General features: G+C 40.0%; 2 protein-coding genes across 2 annotated transcripts in view; both read left to right on the top strand.

The window, feature by feature from the left end:
- LOC308094223 (multidrug and toxin extrusion protein 1-like) overlaps positions 1-2,925 on the top strand; it is a gene marked incomplete at its 3' end in the record, with an annotated part of 38,931 nt that extends 36,006 nt beyond the window's left edge. Inside the window, exons 14-15 of the mRNA XM_080440743.1 lie at positions 729-833; positions 2,785-2,925. Coding sequence (XP_080296869.1) covers positions 729-833; positions 2,785-2,925 — 246 coding nt within the window. The remainder of the gene's footprint in view (positions 1-728; positions 834-2,784) is intronic.
- Positions 2,926-3,312: 387 nt separating this feature from the next.
- LOC308094218 (extracellular calcium-sensing receptor-like) lies at positions 3,313-13,757 on the top strand (the record flags this gene model as incomplete). The annotated part of the gene is made up of 7 exons (XM_080440730.1): positions 3,313-3,459; positions 4,001-4,010; positions 8,398-8,537; positions 8,863-9,078; positions 9,469-9,663; positions 12,352-12,475; positions 12,853-13,757. 7 exons carry the CDS (start codon positions 3,313-3,315, stop codon positions 13,755-13,757), a joined length of 1,737 nt encoding a protein of 578 aa, XP_080296856.1.
- Positions 13,758-15,652: the final 1,895 nt, after the last annotated feature.

Raw genomic sequence — 15,652 nt, 5'->3', positions numbered from 1 at the left:
GTTTGACTGTCACTGTAAGTGGTAATTGTAAATAATTTACAATTACCACTTACAGTGACAGTCAAACTATAATGATCAATTATTGATCAATTTTGATCAATTATTGATCAAAAGTTATTGCATTCCTGAACGTGCAAGCATAAATGTTTTGTATGAATTCAAACTTTTATGAATTTAGTTTTACTTTACTCGAAGCACCAATATTCAGACTCCACTTTAGCCCGTAACACTTGCCGTAGAACTTGTCCTATAGCCTTGACGACCATGCATTCTGATATTATACTGTTTAGACTGATGATAGGTTCTTGGCTTACCTATGATCCTAGATTACTGAGGCACTACACTGTCTCTATGCATTTGATGTATGTGTTTACCTTGCTTACTGTAAATCACTCTGGATTAAGAGCGTCTGCTAAATGCATAAATTGTAAATTGATTGAAAAAAATGAAAAGAAGGGGAAAACAACGCCAAATGGAAGAGACACAAAAAAGCCAAAGGCTTCTTTCCATTCAACACTCAAACAGCTGGATAAACAACAGTGCAGTAAACAACAATGCAAAACATAAAATATCAATATTTACAGTTTAACCTTATGAGTGCATATAATTATACTGTTATAAGCAATATACAATATTATGATTCATTATGAGTAGGCCTGTTGTTTATAATGTATCATACATGGGATGCATAGCAAGTGTTACTCTAGAAGTCTCATTGTCTTTTTCAGGATCAAAGAGTTGGAACTGGAGGAGAAAAGGTTCGAGTGTTTGTCGAGTGTCTTCGATACAGTGAATACGCCCTTGCGCTGATTGTGTTGCGTTCAGATTCCTGTGTAGCATGGGCAGGAGTTTTAGAAGGGTTTTTAAAGGAACCAATCCAAATTCTGGAGAAGCCTACAGACCCCATGTTACCAGAGGTCAAGGAAGAGTTACGGCTACGTAAATATGTCTTAGTGGACATCAAGCTTCCATCAGGGACCATTAGACAGCATGTGTTTTGTATTGAGACACGTGTGAACATTATTTGTGAAGCACGCATTCTGTATAGTTGACAAGATATCTTTCGGGCTATAGAATATATGCCTACAGACAAGATGGTAGAGCATGAAACAACTTATCTTTGGATTGGGAGACTGATAGAGAAAACCTAGAAATTGTGTTTCTTCAACTCTATTTTTTCAGGATTCAAATAAAAAAATATCAAAAGTAGCAGATCTACAAGCTCAAAACACGTCGCTTCGCGCCCCGTTTAGAGCTTGCAGATCTGATACTTTTGATACTTTGGTGTGACACTGTAGTGTGATCAAGGCATTGATTTACGGAGAACAAAAAGAGATAGGAGGTTTTTGCCCGACAACAGCGAAATGTGAAATATGAATCAATATTGAACAACTGTATGTTTCTTTTTTTCCCTCCTAAAACATTATTGTAAAGTGTTTGTGTTGGGTTTTACAGGTGGAAACACCGGAGGTCCAAATGGACCCTCACAGGCCTGTGTGTGTAAACAGAACCAAATGGACCTGTGGGATCCATCTGGTTCCATTACAAACTCTCAAAGTTAAATTAGCACTGAGGATTTTACAGTGTAGATTGGGCACCCAGTATATAAAAATGTTATACAGCTGAATCATGTCAAAAAATCTGAACTATTCACTATTCTCAAGTGGCCCATGATGATGCAACAGACCTGAAACACAGGTTCCAGGGGGAAGTGAGATGTAAAAACATGGAAGAGTGGAGGATCAGGGATGTTTTCAGAGGTGTGAGGGGTCGTGTCCCAAATGACCCTCAGCAGAGTGATGTCATCTGTAGGCAGCTCCACACACACACACACACACACACACACACACACACACACACACACACACACACAGACACACACACACACACACACACACACACACACACACACACACACACAGACACACACACACACACACACACACACACACACACACACACACACACACACACACACACACACACACACACACACACACGCACAGTGTTGTTTTTTAATTAATCCAGACCTTAGAGGATAAGATTCAAACTTTACAATAACACTAATTAAATCTCACATGGGTCAATGCCTTGCTAAATCAGCCGCTCTAATTAAATTTGTTTATTTGATGAGATTGTCCAAAGTATCTGTTTAATACCTTTATACAGATTTATAATTCCCCTACAATGATGTAGAGTATAATAATGTAACTTTATATCGAAATGTGCCAAAATCGTTTATTGTTAATTCACAGTGAGTGTGTTAAAGTAAACACACACAAACGCCCACGCACGCACGCACGCACGCACAGTACTATAGTGTCTCATAGTGGCCCTCACATTGAAGTCTGAAAACTATTGGTCTACAAAAAAAAAAAAATCATTATAAATGGCAAGTGGCATTTAAAAGCCTAAAAGTATGGTAATTGTTAGGGCTGAGCCTCAGGCCGGGCCAGTAGGGCCCAGTTACTGTAGGTCCGGGCCTTAATTTTCAGGCCCGTTGAGAACTCTAATGTTAAGTCATGCCCCTACGTCTGCCTCTGCCCACATGGGTGTTGTGAAAGATTACGTAGTGGCATACGTTGGCACAGGGGATGGCACAGCACTGTGTATAAAACGTAACAACTGGACAATGGATTTAGAAAGGTGGGGGTCAGATAGACGAGGAGAGTCATGAGGGCTTCTCAAGACACACACCTGCTTTCATACCTGAACATGACCTTGATATTGTTCTCTTCATTCACTGCTTTGTCTTCCTCATCTCCCTCTTCTTGTGAGTTACAGGCACTGTTTAATCTCAGCAGATATTACCAGACTGGAGACTTTGTTCTGGGGGGTTTGTTTCCGATCCACTCCAGAGTCATCTATCCTGAGGTGAACTTCACCTCCAGGCAACTGGACCCAGATTATAGCGAAGAGTTGTGAGTATCATACATGCAAATAGCAAGTAGGTAAATATAGAAAGGCCTAACCAGGGACAGGGGTCGCAAATTAGCCTTGGCTAGAAACCCCACATACAATTCATGTTTGTATAACTTGATACAATGTTTTTTGTATTGTCCCTGTCAAATAAACATATAAATAAAGCAAGAGAACAGGGCAACTTGTTTTGACAGCTTTGTTAGTATGTTGTTTATTTCTACAAATATAATGTTTTGTGTTAGTCTTTACGATAAGGGGTTCAGGTCTGTCCAGATCATGGAGTTTGCCATCACAGAGATCAACAGAAACCCCAGCCTGCTGCCCAATGTGACTCTGGGCTATGGGATCTATGACGACTTTTTCCAAATGAGAGGTGCTCTCCATGCAGCGATGTCATTAGTCAACGGGAGAGAGGAGCGGTTTGAATTGGACGAGAGCTGTGTCGGGTCCCCTCCGGTGCTGGGGATTGTGGGCCCCTGCTGCACAGCAAACTCTATCGCCGTCTCTAGTGTGTTGGGTCTGTACAGAGTGCCCATGGTAAGTCTGGTAAAGCCTTTTGCCAGCTCCAATTTGATATATGCTCAATTTTGGTTATTTATTTACAAATGTGATGAACATTGTATATTGTCTTTTTTACAGCTTGAAATACTTGATATTTGTTACAGGCAGAAACCCTTTATTTCCTTATTTCAACTTTTAATGTTTTCTTTTTTTTCCTCTCTCTCTCTCGTAAATTAATGCCCTACTTCGTTACACAAAAGTACTAGAAATATCCGCTCACATATATATATATATATATAATATCAAGCTCACAACGTACCGTGATGTGACACGTTGTAGATCAGCTATTTGTGTTTTTTTTTTTTAAGTTAAAGTATTTAAGTCTGTGTGGGTTTTCATAAACATTTCACCAATGAAAATGCTTAGCTTTTGACTAAATAATGACTACATTGGATCAGAGTTTTTTTTTTGTTATTACATTTATTGAAAAATAACTGGCTTTCTGCCGACAGCGACAACATTTTATTTGCAGACAGACACTCTCTATTGCCGTCTCTAGTGTGTTGGGTATGTACAGAGTGCCCATGGTAAGTTTATTACTTCATCTCTGGTAGGTCTGTACAAAGTGCCCATGGTAAGTTTATTACTTCATCTCTGGTAGGTCTGTACAGAGTGCCCATGGTAAGTTTATTACTTCATCTCTAGTGTGGTAGGTCTGTACAGAGTGCCCATGGTAAGTCTGGTAAAGCCTTTTGCCAGCTCCAATTTGATATATGCTCAATTTTGGTTATTTATTTACAAATGTGATGAACATTGTATATTGTCTTTTTTACAGCTTGAAATACTTGATATTTGTTACAGGCAGAAACCCTTTATTTCCTTTCAACTTTTAATGTTTTCTTTTTTTTCCTCTCTCTCTCTCTCTCTCGTAAATTAATGCCCTACTTCGTTACACAAAAGTACAAAAAAATATCCGCTCACATATTTATATATATAATATCAAGCTCACAACGTACCATGATGTGACACGTTGTAGATCAGCTATTTGTGGGGTTTTTTTTTAAGTTAAAGTATTTAAGTCTGTGTGGGTTTTCATAAACATTTCACCAATGAAAATTATCAGCTTTTGACTAAATAATGACTACATTAGATCCATTGGAGCAGAGTTTTTTTGTTTTGTTATTACATTTATTGAAAAATAACTGGCTTTCTGCCGACAGCGACAACATTTTATTTGCAGACAGACCATGTGAGTGGAGCACATTTTGGTTTTCAGAGGGTCAGAGCAATGGGCCTGAAGAGGTTTGATTCTCTGCCCGGACCTAAAAGTAACATAATAATCTATTATGTGTCCCCATGTTTTGTAACCTTATACCAGGGTTCTTCAATGTTCCCCCCAGAGTAAGGATGCTAGGGTTCAAGTGGTTAATTAAAACAACAGTTCCCATCATTCAAACATTTGGCGTTACTTGTAGTAACTCTTAAGGACCGCCTAGATGTCCCGGACCCCCTGCTGAACACCCCTGCCTTAAACTGTATCAATCACTTTGGTCAATCCATAAAAAGGTTGCAAAATGCAACATGTGTGCACAACGCACGTCCCTGGTCTCATAAGATCCCGTAGGTCATTCCTAAAGGTTTTCTGCTTTGCTGTCTGTAAAGTCTGACTGTTTAACACTTGCATGACTAAGCCATCAATATGACCGATTTTGAGAATTTAAAGTGGATTATCTTCTCTCATGAAGCTCTGAGAAAGTTCCCCTTTCATGACTTTTCCTAAATATTTGTTTCAAATCATCTCCGTTTTTTTTTTTCTTCTGAAACGTATTATAAATATGAAATATATACCATATATACCATCCCAGCCGTTATATTTCGGCTAAATTGACCGTTCTCCCCCTCTCTCCCCCAGGCAAGAGCAGTCGACACCTCCAGACCCCCCGCAGAGCGGCCCGTAGACGAGCATACGCAGCGAGTCTATGCGAGTCTATGTTGCCATGTCTGCTTATAGTCAGGGGATATTAGCAGAATATTTTCCAATCTTGGAATAAATTCCTTACCAAAAAAAATCTAGGGTGTTTTTATGATTCTGAATCCATTGCAAGCATTTGTTTTGCACCAAAACCACTCCTTGGGCTAAAAACGGCCATAGCCATCCTTTTCCAGGTATACTTTTTGTGTAAGAAGCCCATTGAGATTGGGCCGTTTTTAGCCCAAGGAGTGGTTTTGGTGCAAAACAAATGCTTGCAATGGATTCAGAATCATAAAAACACCCTAGTTTGACACCTCACATGCTACTTAAAACAGAATTAAATCTTGATTTTTTTGGGGATTTTTTTTTAACCAAGGTTATGGTGGGTACCCCAACTTTAAGGAGCTGTCAAAAATTCTCCTAGGGGGACTGCATTTCAGTCTTTGTGAGATGTGTTACTAGACACCTTTACAAACACATTGGTGAAGAATTTTTTTGGTAAGGAATTTATTCCAAGATTTTTTTAATATCCCCTGACTATTATTATAAGCGACTTTGGGCTTGTTTTTCACGTCTTTCTATTATTATTATTATAATTATATATATATAATTACATTATAATGGTAATAATAATATAGCTGCCCACGTGTTTTGTGCACAGTTTGCACACTGGGTTGTTTACAAGTTACTATAGTTCGCTTGCTGCTACTAAATTTAAAGCAGCATTACATGACGGTCATATTATGACAGTCATGACGAAACTTCAACCTGTACATCTACATAAACGTTCGGATTTCAAATATAAAGTTTTTATTCCGTGGCCACGGATGTTACAATTTACTTCGGGTGGGTATAAGTACCCGTAACTTCTGTATTGTTCAATAAAAAGCATTTTAATCCGATTTGCAGTCATTTTCTCATAGAGTTATAGTGTATCAGAGTGCAATTACACCTCCCAACCGATAGGGTCACGTAGTTGAAAGCATGGAGAAAATACAGAGAAAATGGCCACCGATCGGATTAAAATGTTTTTTATTGGACAATACGGAAAATATGGGTACTTATGGGTTACCCGAATAGAATTGTAACATCCCTGGCCATGAGGTAAGCACTTTATATTTGAAATCTGAACGTTTGTGTAGATGTACGGGCTGTAAATGGAGAAAGTGCAAACACCAGGTGTAAGTTTATCGCTACATGCTAAGCTGGCTACTGCTTGCAATCCGACTAGTGACATAAATACACTAATATCAGCGTATCCAATCAATAAAATCCAATGGCCATGTGAACATGAATGAATAAAGGTCCAAAGTAAAAAGGTGGATAAAAGTTACGGTGTTAAAATTATAAAAGGAGCCTGTTTGTAGAGGAGCAGCTGGCGTCAGCGTCTGCCTCTGTCAGCGTGGTGACACATAAGACAAATCAAAGAGGTGGAACATTAAGCCGACACGCAACACCACGTTTTAATGTTACGTTGTAAACAACCACCACCAAACCTTTTGTTAACTTAAAACTCGATCTCTTTGTGGTGAACGCTTGTGTCTCTTCAAGTTGTTGTGTTTTTCCCACATTGCTTGCCTTCGGATAAAATCAATCCTCCTGCCATTCATTTGACGGTGGTGTGACTCTGTGTGTGTGTGCGTGCGCGGCTGCAACTTTAAAAGGGGGTGTGTGTGAGTGAGGAACAGCATGCCCTGCGCTGCGCATCAAAGGAGACAGGGAGTGACAAAATCATATAATAAATATATGATCGTCTCGTCTTTGTTCGTGAACTAAAATGACCATAGATTTTAGTCCAGTCTAAGTCTTTATTTAGTGAACTACATTTTCGTCTCGTCTTTATTAGTCAACGAAATTGCATAATGATTTAGTCCCAGTTATTGTTTATTCATATGGGTGGTGGTCTCGTCTCGTCTTCGTCCTTTGAAAAATGTGCGTTGACGAACATATTTCGTTTCGTTTTCGTTAACGAAATCAACACTGCATGGAAGTAAAAATGAGATCCCCACATACACAAATCACAAATCATGATGACATATAGGAGACAGATAGAAATACACACTAGCCTACTGCTTCATGTCTCACTGTTTTCTCAGGGCACAACGCATGCAGTAACACTTTCATAGACCTGCCTGCTTATTTCTCTCTCAAAATTTGGCAACCCATTTTCAACTCTCAGCTCTTTAGAAGACAATGGAACCCCCCACTGTTTGGGGGAGAAAGTGTGAACTAGTCTGGAGCAAAGAGGGGAGACAGTGGCCAATAGGATAGCCTGATTTGGGGATCAAAATTATCGTTTTTCAGGCATGGTGGAGGATAATGAAATCTCAGTCATGCGAGTGTTAATTCCTCATCAACAGCAGACCTCAGACTAACAAGGAAAATAAATCCAAGGAAATAATATATCGTCTCTGTCGGGTGGAAACCTCATTATGTCCAAAACCGTTACTTTTCAGGATTCAAATTCAAAAGCATCAAAAGTAGCAGATCTACAAGCTCGAAACGTGTCGCTTCACGCCGCGTTTCGAGCTTGTGGATCTGCTACCTTTGATGCTTTTGTGTGAAGCTGTAGTATGATCAAGTAGGGCGTTTATATACGAAAAAAAAAAAAGTAAAAATATGGAGATAACAGGTTTTCTGCCCGACAACAAGGATATGACCTACTGTACACGTGTCGAACCTCTCAGGTCTTCATTGTGGTCTGAAGTGCCCTGGATGTCTTTCTACCTCCCTGTTCCACCAAAGAGCATCTGTCCAGTGAGACGCTTCCTTCTCTTGTTTTAAATGGATAATTCCAACGTCAGTTATGTTTTTTTTGATCAGTCAATTGAAGGCAATTTGACAATTTGAAATGGAAGTGTTCTGCTTTCTGCTGCTTTTACCTATTTTAGTGAGTCCTTTCAAATGCTTTCGGGAGAGGGAGAGGCCGAGGGGGTGATTATCCCACTGGATTTATTTTTATATTCTCTTGTGCTCATAATGCTCATATTCTCTGCTTGCAGTGGACGTTTGGGGAATGAAACAACATATTCCAGATGTTTCTGTCTTTATACAGATCAGTTACTTTGCCACCTGCTCCTGTCTGAGTGACCGTCACCAGTTCCCCTCCTTCTTTAGAACAATCCCAAGTGGAGACTTCACGGTGAACGATAGATGTGTTTGTTTTGGTAATGTGGGGTAGTGAAGGGCAAAATTCAACAAGGTCAGAAAAATAGCGAAAATAGTAGATCTAAGGACATTCCCTCTATGCTTTCAGTTCGTCTTAGTTGGTTTTGTAATTAAGCACAACACAGTTTCACTTGGTTATCATTGTTGTTAAGACCTCGTTTTTAATACCTGAAATGTGTTACCTAAAATGTATTTTTTAATTTTTTTTAATTTTTGTATTCAAGTTTTTTTGTTATTCCATTACTTTTAGTTATCTATAATGACCCTGATCTAGACTAATTAAATATCCCTCCAATCAGGTGCGAGCTATCCTCCAGATAATGATGCGGTTTGGGTGGATCTGGGTAGGACTGGTGGTCGATGATGACGATGAAGGCCACAGTATCGCCAGGACCTTCCGGTCAGAGCTTGACCGCTCTGGCCTGGGATGTCTGGCGTACGTGGAGGTTATGGCCCCGAACTGGGCCGTCTTTCAGAGGACCGCCACTGTGATCATGGAATCCACGGCTCGTGTGGTCATTTATTATGCACAATTTCTGGAAAATGTCGTGGAGGAGGTTGGGTTTTATGATACATACCTATGATTTTAGGATTCATGATTATAGGGGATCTGAATTTAGATAATACAGTATTCAAGGCAAGATTTCATGTATTGGTGTTTGAGTTGATATTGTTTAATTTGTTGGGAGAATGGGGTGGAATTTGGATATGCAGTATTCAAGGAAATGTATTTGTTGTTATTTTTTGGCACATTTATTGTAAGCATCTTACAAAGAAATGTGCAAAATCTATGTCTGTCTGTGTGTCTGTACGTCCGCCGGTTGTTCACATACCTCGAGAACCGTCCGACCGTCCGACTTCAAAGTCAGTGTGCGCGTCACCAACGATTCTGTTCAACCCATTAGATGATGAAGCAGAATGTGACAGGTCTGCAGTGGCTGACCAGGACTGGCCTTACGACAAAAACTACACTCCACGATCCTGACTTCATGCCCTACATGACAGGACACCTGGGCCCCGCCGTCCACCGTGGAGACATACCAGGTCTGAGGGACTTCCTGATGAAAATACATCCTGACAATGACCCTGACAACACTGTAGTGAGTCTTTCATTCAGTATTTAAAGGTAGTTTAAGTGATTTTCTTTGGTTAAAGTAAGTGTTGAATAGCTCTATATTCTGATAGTACTCATTGCTGTAGAGAGTGTTTGTTCAGTAACAGGGGTCTCCATGTCTCTCCTGCTCTTTATTAAACAGAAAATGCATTTTCAGGTCGGGGTGTGCCAATTTTATCCAATCAGGATAGAGAACTCAGACAGGATACAGATTAAACAAGTGGAATTGGAAGTGAGAAATAAATGAGCAGAAAAAATGTTGAACTGGAACACTATAAAATTGAAGCTGATGAATGGGTGCTCTCTCCTGATTGGCAGACTTTTTGTCACCTACCTGAAAATGTATTTTCTGTTTATTAAAGAGCTGGAGAGACAGGGCGACCCCTGTTACTGAACAAACACTCTATAGCAATGATTACTATCACAATATAGAGCTATTTAACAATGTTACTGAACAAACACTAGCAATGATTACTATCACAATATACAGCTATTTAACACTGTTACTGAACAAACACTCTATAGCAATGATTACTATCACAATATAGAGCTATTTAACTCTGTTACTGAACAAACACTCTATAGCAATGATTATTATCACAATATAGATCATTTACCCTACCTTTAAGCTGCAATTTTAAACTGATATCTGCTAATGTAATTGTAAATGTCTGCTAATAATTCACATGGTTTCATGGTGTGTCTTCAGGTGAGGAAGTTTTGGGAGCAGACATTTTGGTGTACATTTCCACTCCAAGATGATGTGGTTGATGTAGGAGGGGAGTATGATGTAGAGATCCCAGTGTGTACTGGACAAGAGGACCTAGAAAAAATATGGTTGTTGGATATGTCTGACCTGAGGGGAGAGTATAATGTGTACAAGGCTGTGTATGCTCTGGCCCATGCCCTCCATGACATGCTGCAGTGTGAGCCAGGAAGAGGGCCTTTCATTGGGCACAGCTGTGCCAGTGTGCAGACAATACAGCCATGGCAGGTATACAAGATCAATTCACACTTTCGGTTAAGGTTTTATATTTGGACTCAGAATAATAATAACATGTAAATAGTGCCTAACTTTGATCAGAGGTGGAGGAGCCAACTTTTAGATATATATATATATATATAGAGAGAGAGAGAGAGAGAGAGAGAGAGAGAGAGAGAGAGAGAGAGAGAGAGAGAGAGAGAGAGAGAGAGAGAGAGAGAGAGAGAAACCATTCAGAGAACAGACTTGTACAGAACAATTTGCCATTTGGAAAATAACATTATAATCTCATTAAAATTGAACAAAAGTAGCTTACTGATTAGGCTATTTTGTTGCTATAGTAACGTTTCAAACCAATGCAGAACTCAAACAATGGGACTTAATAATCAGTTTGTAATGAACACGTAATATGCATGCTTGTGAATTATTTGTTTTATATTAAAGACATTTTCCCATTGTGCAAGCAATAATTCTTGGCTAATTATTGCTTGCAAAATATAATTGTAATCTCATTTCCAATCTCGTAAAAGATACAAGATACAAATCTAAAATAGCAATATACTATCCCTGTAATTATTTCAGATTTAGGAAGGTAAGATACAACTCTTGTAGTAAAGGCAGACCATGTATTAACTACAATTAATAGCCTATTATTTGATATTAGCTACCACAAAATGACATGTCATGTGATCATGTGTAACCAAGTCCTTTTTAACAGAATGTATTGTAATTTACATCACTTAACAATAAACAGACAGCCAACTACAGAATTTGGCCACTGATGTCTGCACTGCTATAGAAATATAGTGAATAGAACACACCTTTCATTGACTGTGCTAAGCTGCAGTGCACATGCACAACATTCAGATAGATGGCCTGTGTATGTAGTCAGACCCTCATACTTATTTCTTATCTAGGCTTTGATTGATCATTATACTTTGTTTTGATGTAGCCTTCACAACGTGTTGTTTGTCATTCTAGATGAGCACGCTTGGGGCTGTTCTCTTCTTTTAGATTATCTCTCTCCTCTCTGCGATCCACCTACACCTCAAAAGCACATGAACTTAAACCCTTAAGGTCAAGTGAAGGCTATTCTGTACTGTAGTTGTTCTACTCATCTAGCCTGGGACCAGACGCATCTGCCAGTGCAAAATAAAATTGCCCTCTGCGATTTGGGTCTGGCACCGCTCCGTTGTGGCACCAGACTCATATCCACGCAGTGGTATAGTCTGGCTATGCGAGGCTACTACTCATCCATATTAGTGCCGTTTAGCAGAGACATCGCTTGCTATATAGTTTCACAAACATGGGGAAGTGCAGTGTGTGAGTTGATATTGTTAAATTCCCTTGTCGTATACACACTTTCTAGCTTTTGTATTACCTGGAAAAAGTCAACTTCACCACATCATCTGGGGATGATGTATCATTTGATGAGAATGGAGATACTTTACCCATCTTGGATATCGTGAACTGGGTGTGGCTCCCTGATGGAAGTTTAAATGTTCAAAATGTAGGCGTGTTCAAGAAGTCAGCCTCCGGAGATGAAGAACTCATCCTTGATGAAGACAGAATCTTCTGGAGCTTTGAATCCACAAAGGTCACTTCAGCTTTCTAAAATAACCAATGCTGATCTCATGATGTGAATGTCATTTAATTTAGTCTGAGATTAATCATAGATAATCTCCTCTTTAGCCTCCTCGGTCAGTGTGCAGTGAGAGCTGTTCTCCTGGAACCCGTGTGGCCAGAAGGAAAGGAGAACCTGTCTGCTGCTTTGACTGCATTGCATGTTCTGAGGGAGAGATCAGCAACAAGACAGGTTTACATTATATTACTAGTCCATACCCAGGGATGCTCACACCCAAACTATGTGCGTACTTGAGACAAGGGATTACAACTGCCACTACAGATCCATAGTCTGTGGCAAAGAACCAAGAAAAGTCAGTGCCCATGTGCAAGTTCCGATCATTTGGTCAACTCACTAAGGAGATAAATGGTCACAGACAGACAGACAGACAGACAGACAGACAGACAGACAGACAGACAGACAGACAGACAGACAGACAGACAGACAGACAGACAGACAGACAGACAGACAGACAGACAGACAGACAGTAGCATAGGATGTAACAATGTAGGTTACCTTTAGGACAGTACCTTACTTGTCTGACCCTTTAACCTTGCTGTCTTTGTTAGACTCTACAGAGTGCACCAGTTGTCCAGAGGACTTCTGGTCCAGTCCCCAGCGTGACCACTGTGTCCCTAAGATCATGGAGTTCCTCTCCTACCATGAGGCCCTTGGTATCTCCTTGACAACCATCTCATTGATAGGCACACTTATCTGTGCCATTGTCCTGGGAATTTTCGTCAATTATCGAGACACGCCCATGGTGCGCGCCAACAACTCAGAACTCAGCTTCCAACTCCTGCTGTCACTCAAACTATGTTTCCTGTGCTCTCTTCTTTTCATTGGCCGCCCCAACCTCTTGACCTGTCAACTAAGGCATGCAGTATTTGGGATCAGCTTTGTGCTGTGTGTCTCGTGTATCCTGGTAAAGACTATGGTGGTGTTGGCCGTGTTCAAGGCCTCCAAGCCTGGGGGTGCAGACATTATGAAGTTGTTCGGTGCTATGCAGCAGAGAGGAATAGTTCTGGCTCTTACTTCCATCCAGGTAATAATCTGCACAGCCTGGCTTGTGTCTGCTTCACCAACTCCTCATAAAAACACACAATACCACAGTGATAAGATAGTTTATGAGTGTAAAGTGGGATCAACAGTTGGTTTTGCAGTGTTACTAGGTTATATTGGTTTACTGGCACTCCTCAGCTTTGTCCTAGCGTTCATGGCAAGGAATCTCCCAGACAATTTCAATGAAGCCAAGTTAATCACGTTCAGCATGTTAATCTTCTGTGCCGTGTGGATAGCCTTCATCCCAGCATATATCAGTTCTCCAGGCAAATATGCAGATGTAGTGGAGGTATTTGCTATTTTAGCATCTAGTTTCGGCGTTTTGTTGGCATTGTTTGGACCAAAGTGTTGTATAATGATTTTGAAACCTGAGAGAAACACTAAGAAAGCCATCATGGGTCGCGGAACATAGAAGCAGAAATGCAAAGATAATACATTTTCTGTATATTTTGTAACAATAGGTGTGTATTAGGGGTGGGACGACATGGGTACCTCGCGATACGATATGTATCACGATATTAGGCCCACCATAACAATATATATCACGTTATCTGAAAATGCCGATATATTGCATGAAATTTCACCAACGATATATCACGATATCTGAAAATATCGATATATTGCGATATCACGATATATTGCATGAAAATTCACCAACGATATATCACGATAGTCCTTGTATTCAACACATAAAATAGCACCAAACAGTTCAAAATCATCATTACACAAATACAGAGTAGGAAGGATATCGGGAGGATATCGATTATTTATCGCAGGAGAAAGTATCGCGATATATCGATATATCGATATATCGTCCCACCCCTAGTGTGTATGCAGTCTGGTCAGATATGCAAACATCTGTATGATAAATAAAAGTTAATGAAAAGTTGAATACCCTCCTTTGTGTGATATGTTCATGGTCAAAAGGGAGAACAGCAGCCGCAAACTCAAACACCGTGCAGGTGCCTAAGAGTTTAATGCAAGCATCCAGGCTTGATTGATTGATTGATTGATTGATTGATTGATTGATTGATTGATTGATTTTTTGATTGATTGATTGATTGATTGATTGATTGATTGATTGATTGATTGATTGATTGATTGATTGATTGAATACTCTATTAACAGCTTGCAAGTAGTACAGAGGTACGATTTACAATCACTGTTAAAAGGATAACACAAAAAGCCCTTGTTTCCATTGTGGTCGTGTGTATTCAATTAATTAAGACATTTAAAGACAATATACAATAATAAACAAGACATAATCAACACTACTAGCAATGGCCGTATACGTACAGTAAACAGGGGGGGGGGGTAATTTCTAGTGTTAAGCTTAGAGGGATTTTGTAGGACCATTTACAAATTGCAGACAGGTGGTCTTTTATGGAGGGTACGGGGTCACACTTTTTGATGTTTTTTTGGAAGGGCATTCCACATTTTGGTGGCATAGCAGCAGAACAGATTCGACCCCATGTTTGTGCCGAATCTGGGTTGAGCTCCCTCTAGTGTTGTGCCTGTGTGTCTTTCACATTATTGAAGTAGTCTGACAGGTACATGGGCGTCCCTGTTTCCTTTGCGTATCTTGAAGACCAGGGGCCTATTACACGAAAGCAGAATTAAACTAGAAAAAGTGCTCCTCGGAGCACAGGTCACCGCCAGGTCAGGTAGGTTATTGTGGCCTCCTGGTGGCGCTATAATAGGCCAATGCTTAAAGGGTACCATTTGTTCTTAGGCCTTGCACGGCAATCGGACACTGCATTCATGGTTTGAGGCATTTTGTGCAACATTCTTTTTTGCTAAATTAGACCTGCTGGTGGCGCTATAACAGGCCAATGTTAAAAGGGTGGCATTTTTTCCTCAACATAGAGTGAATGTGCGTGTTGTTGTTTGTTGAATGTGCATTTTGTTCAAAACAAGCCACTACTGCAAACTTTAGATGTCAATCTTAGCCAAGGAGGATGGAATATGAAAAATCAAACACATCCGTCTTGATCACATGACTATGGAGATCATGTGGACCGATTTGCGTGAAATTTGGATAAAATCGGAAGGAGTGATATAAAGAAATGTGTTTTACATAAGTCGGCCTCCTGGTGGCGCTATAAAAGGCAGATAGGTAAAAACATGAATTGGCCTGTTATAGCGCCACCATGATGCTGATTTGAACATTTTCAAGTGGCATTTCTTCCTCGGCATAGTGGAAATATGCGTGCAAAACTTCACCGAAATTGCATGCTGTGTTCATGATTTGAGGCATTTTGTTGAAAATGGAGCACTCCTGCAAACTTTGGAAGCCATTTTTAGCCA

Source organism: Gymnoscopelus braueri (genome assembly GCF_963280865.1).
Source record: "Gymnoscopelus braueri genome assembly, chromosome: 2".
NCBI classification, from domain to species: domain Eukaryota; kingdom Metazoa; phylum Chordata; class Actinopteri; order Myctophiformes; family Myctophidae; genus Gymnoscopelus; species Gymnoscopelus braueri.
The sequence above is the reverse complement of the archived record's forward strand: the minus strand, read 5'-3'. Positions and strand labels throughout refer to the sequence as shown.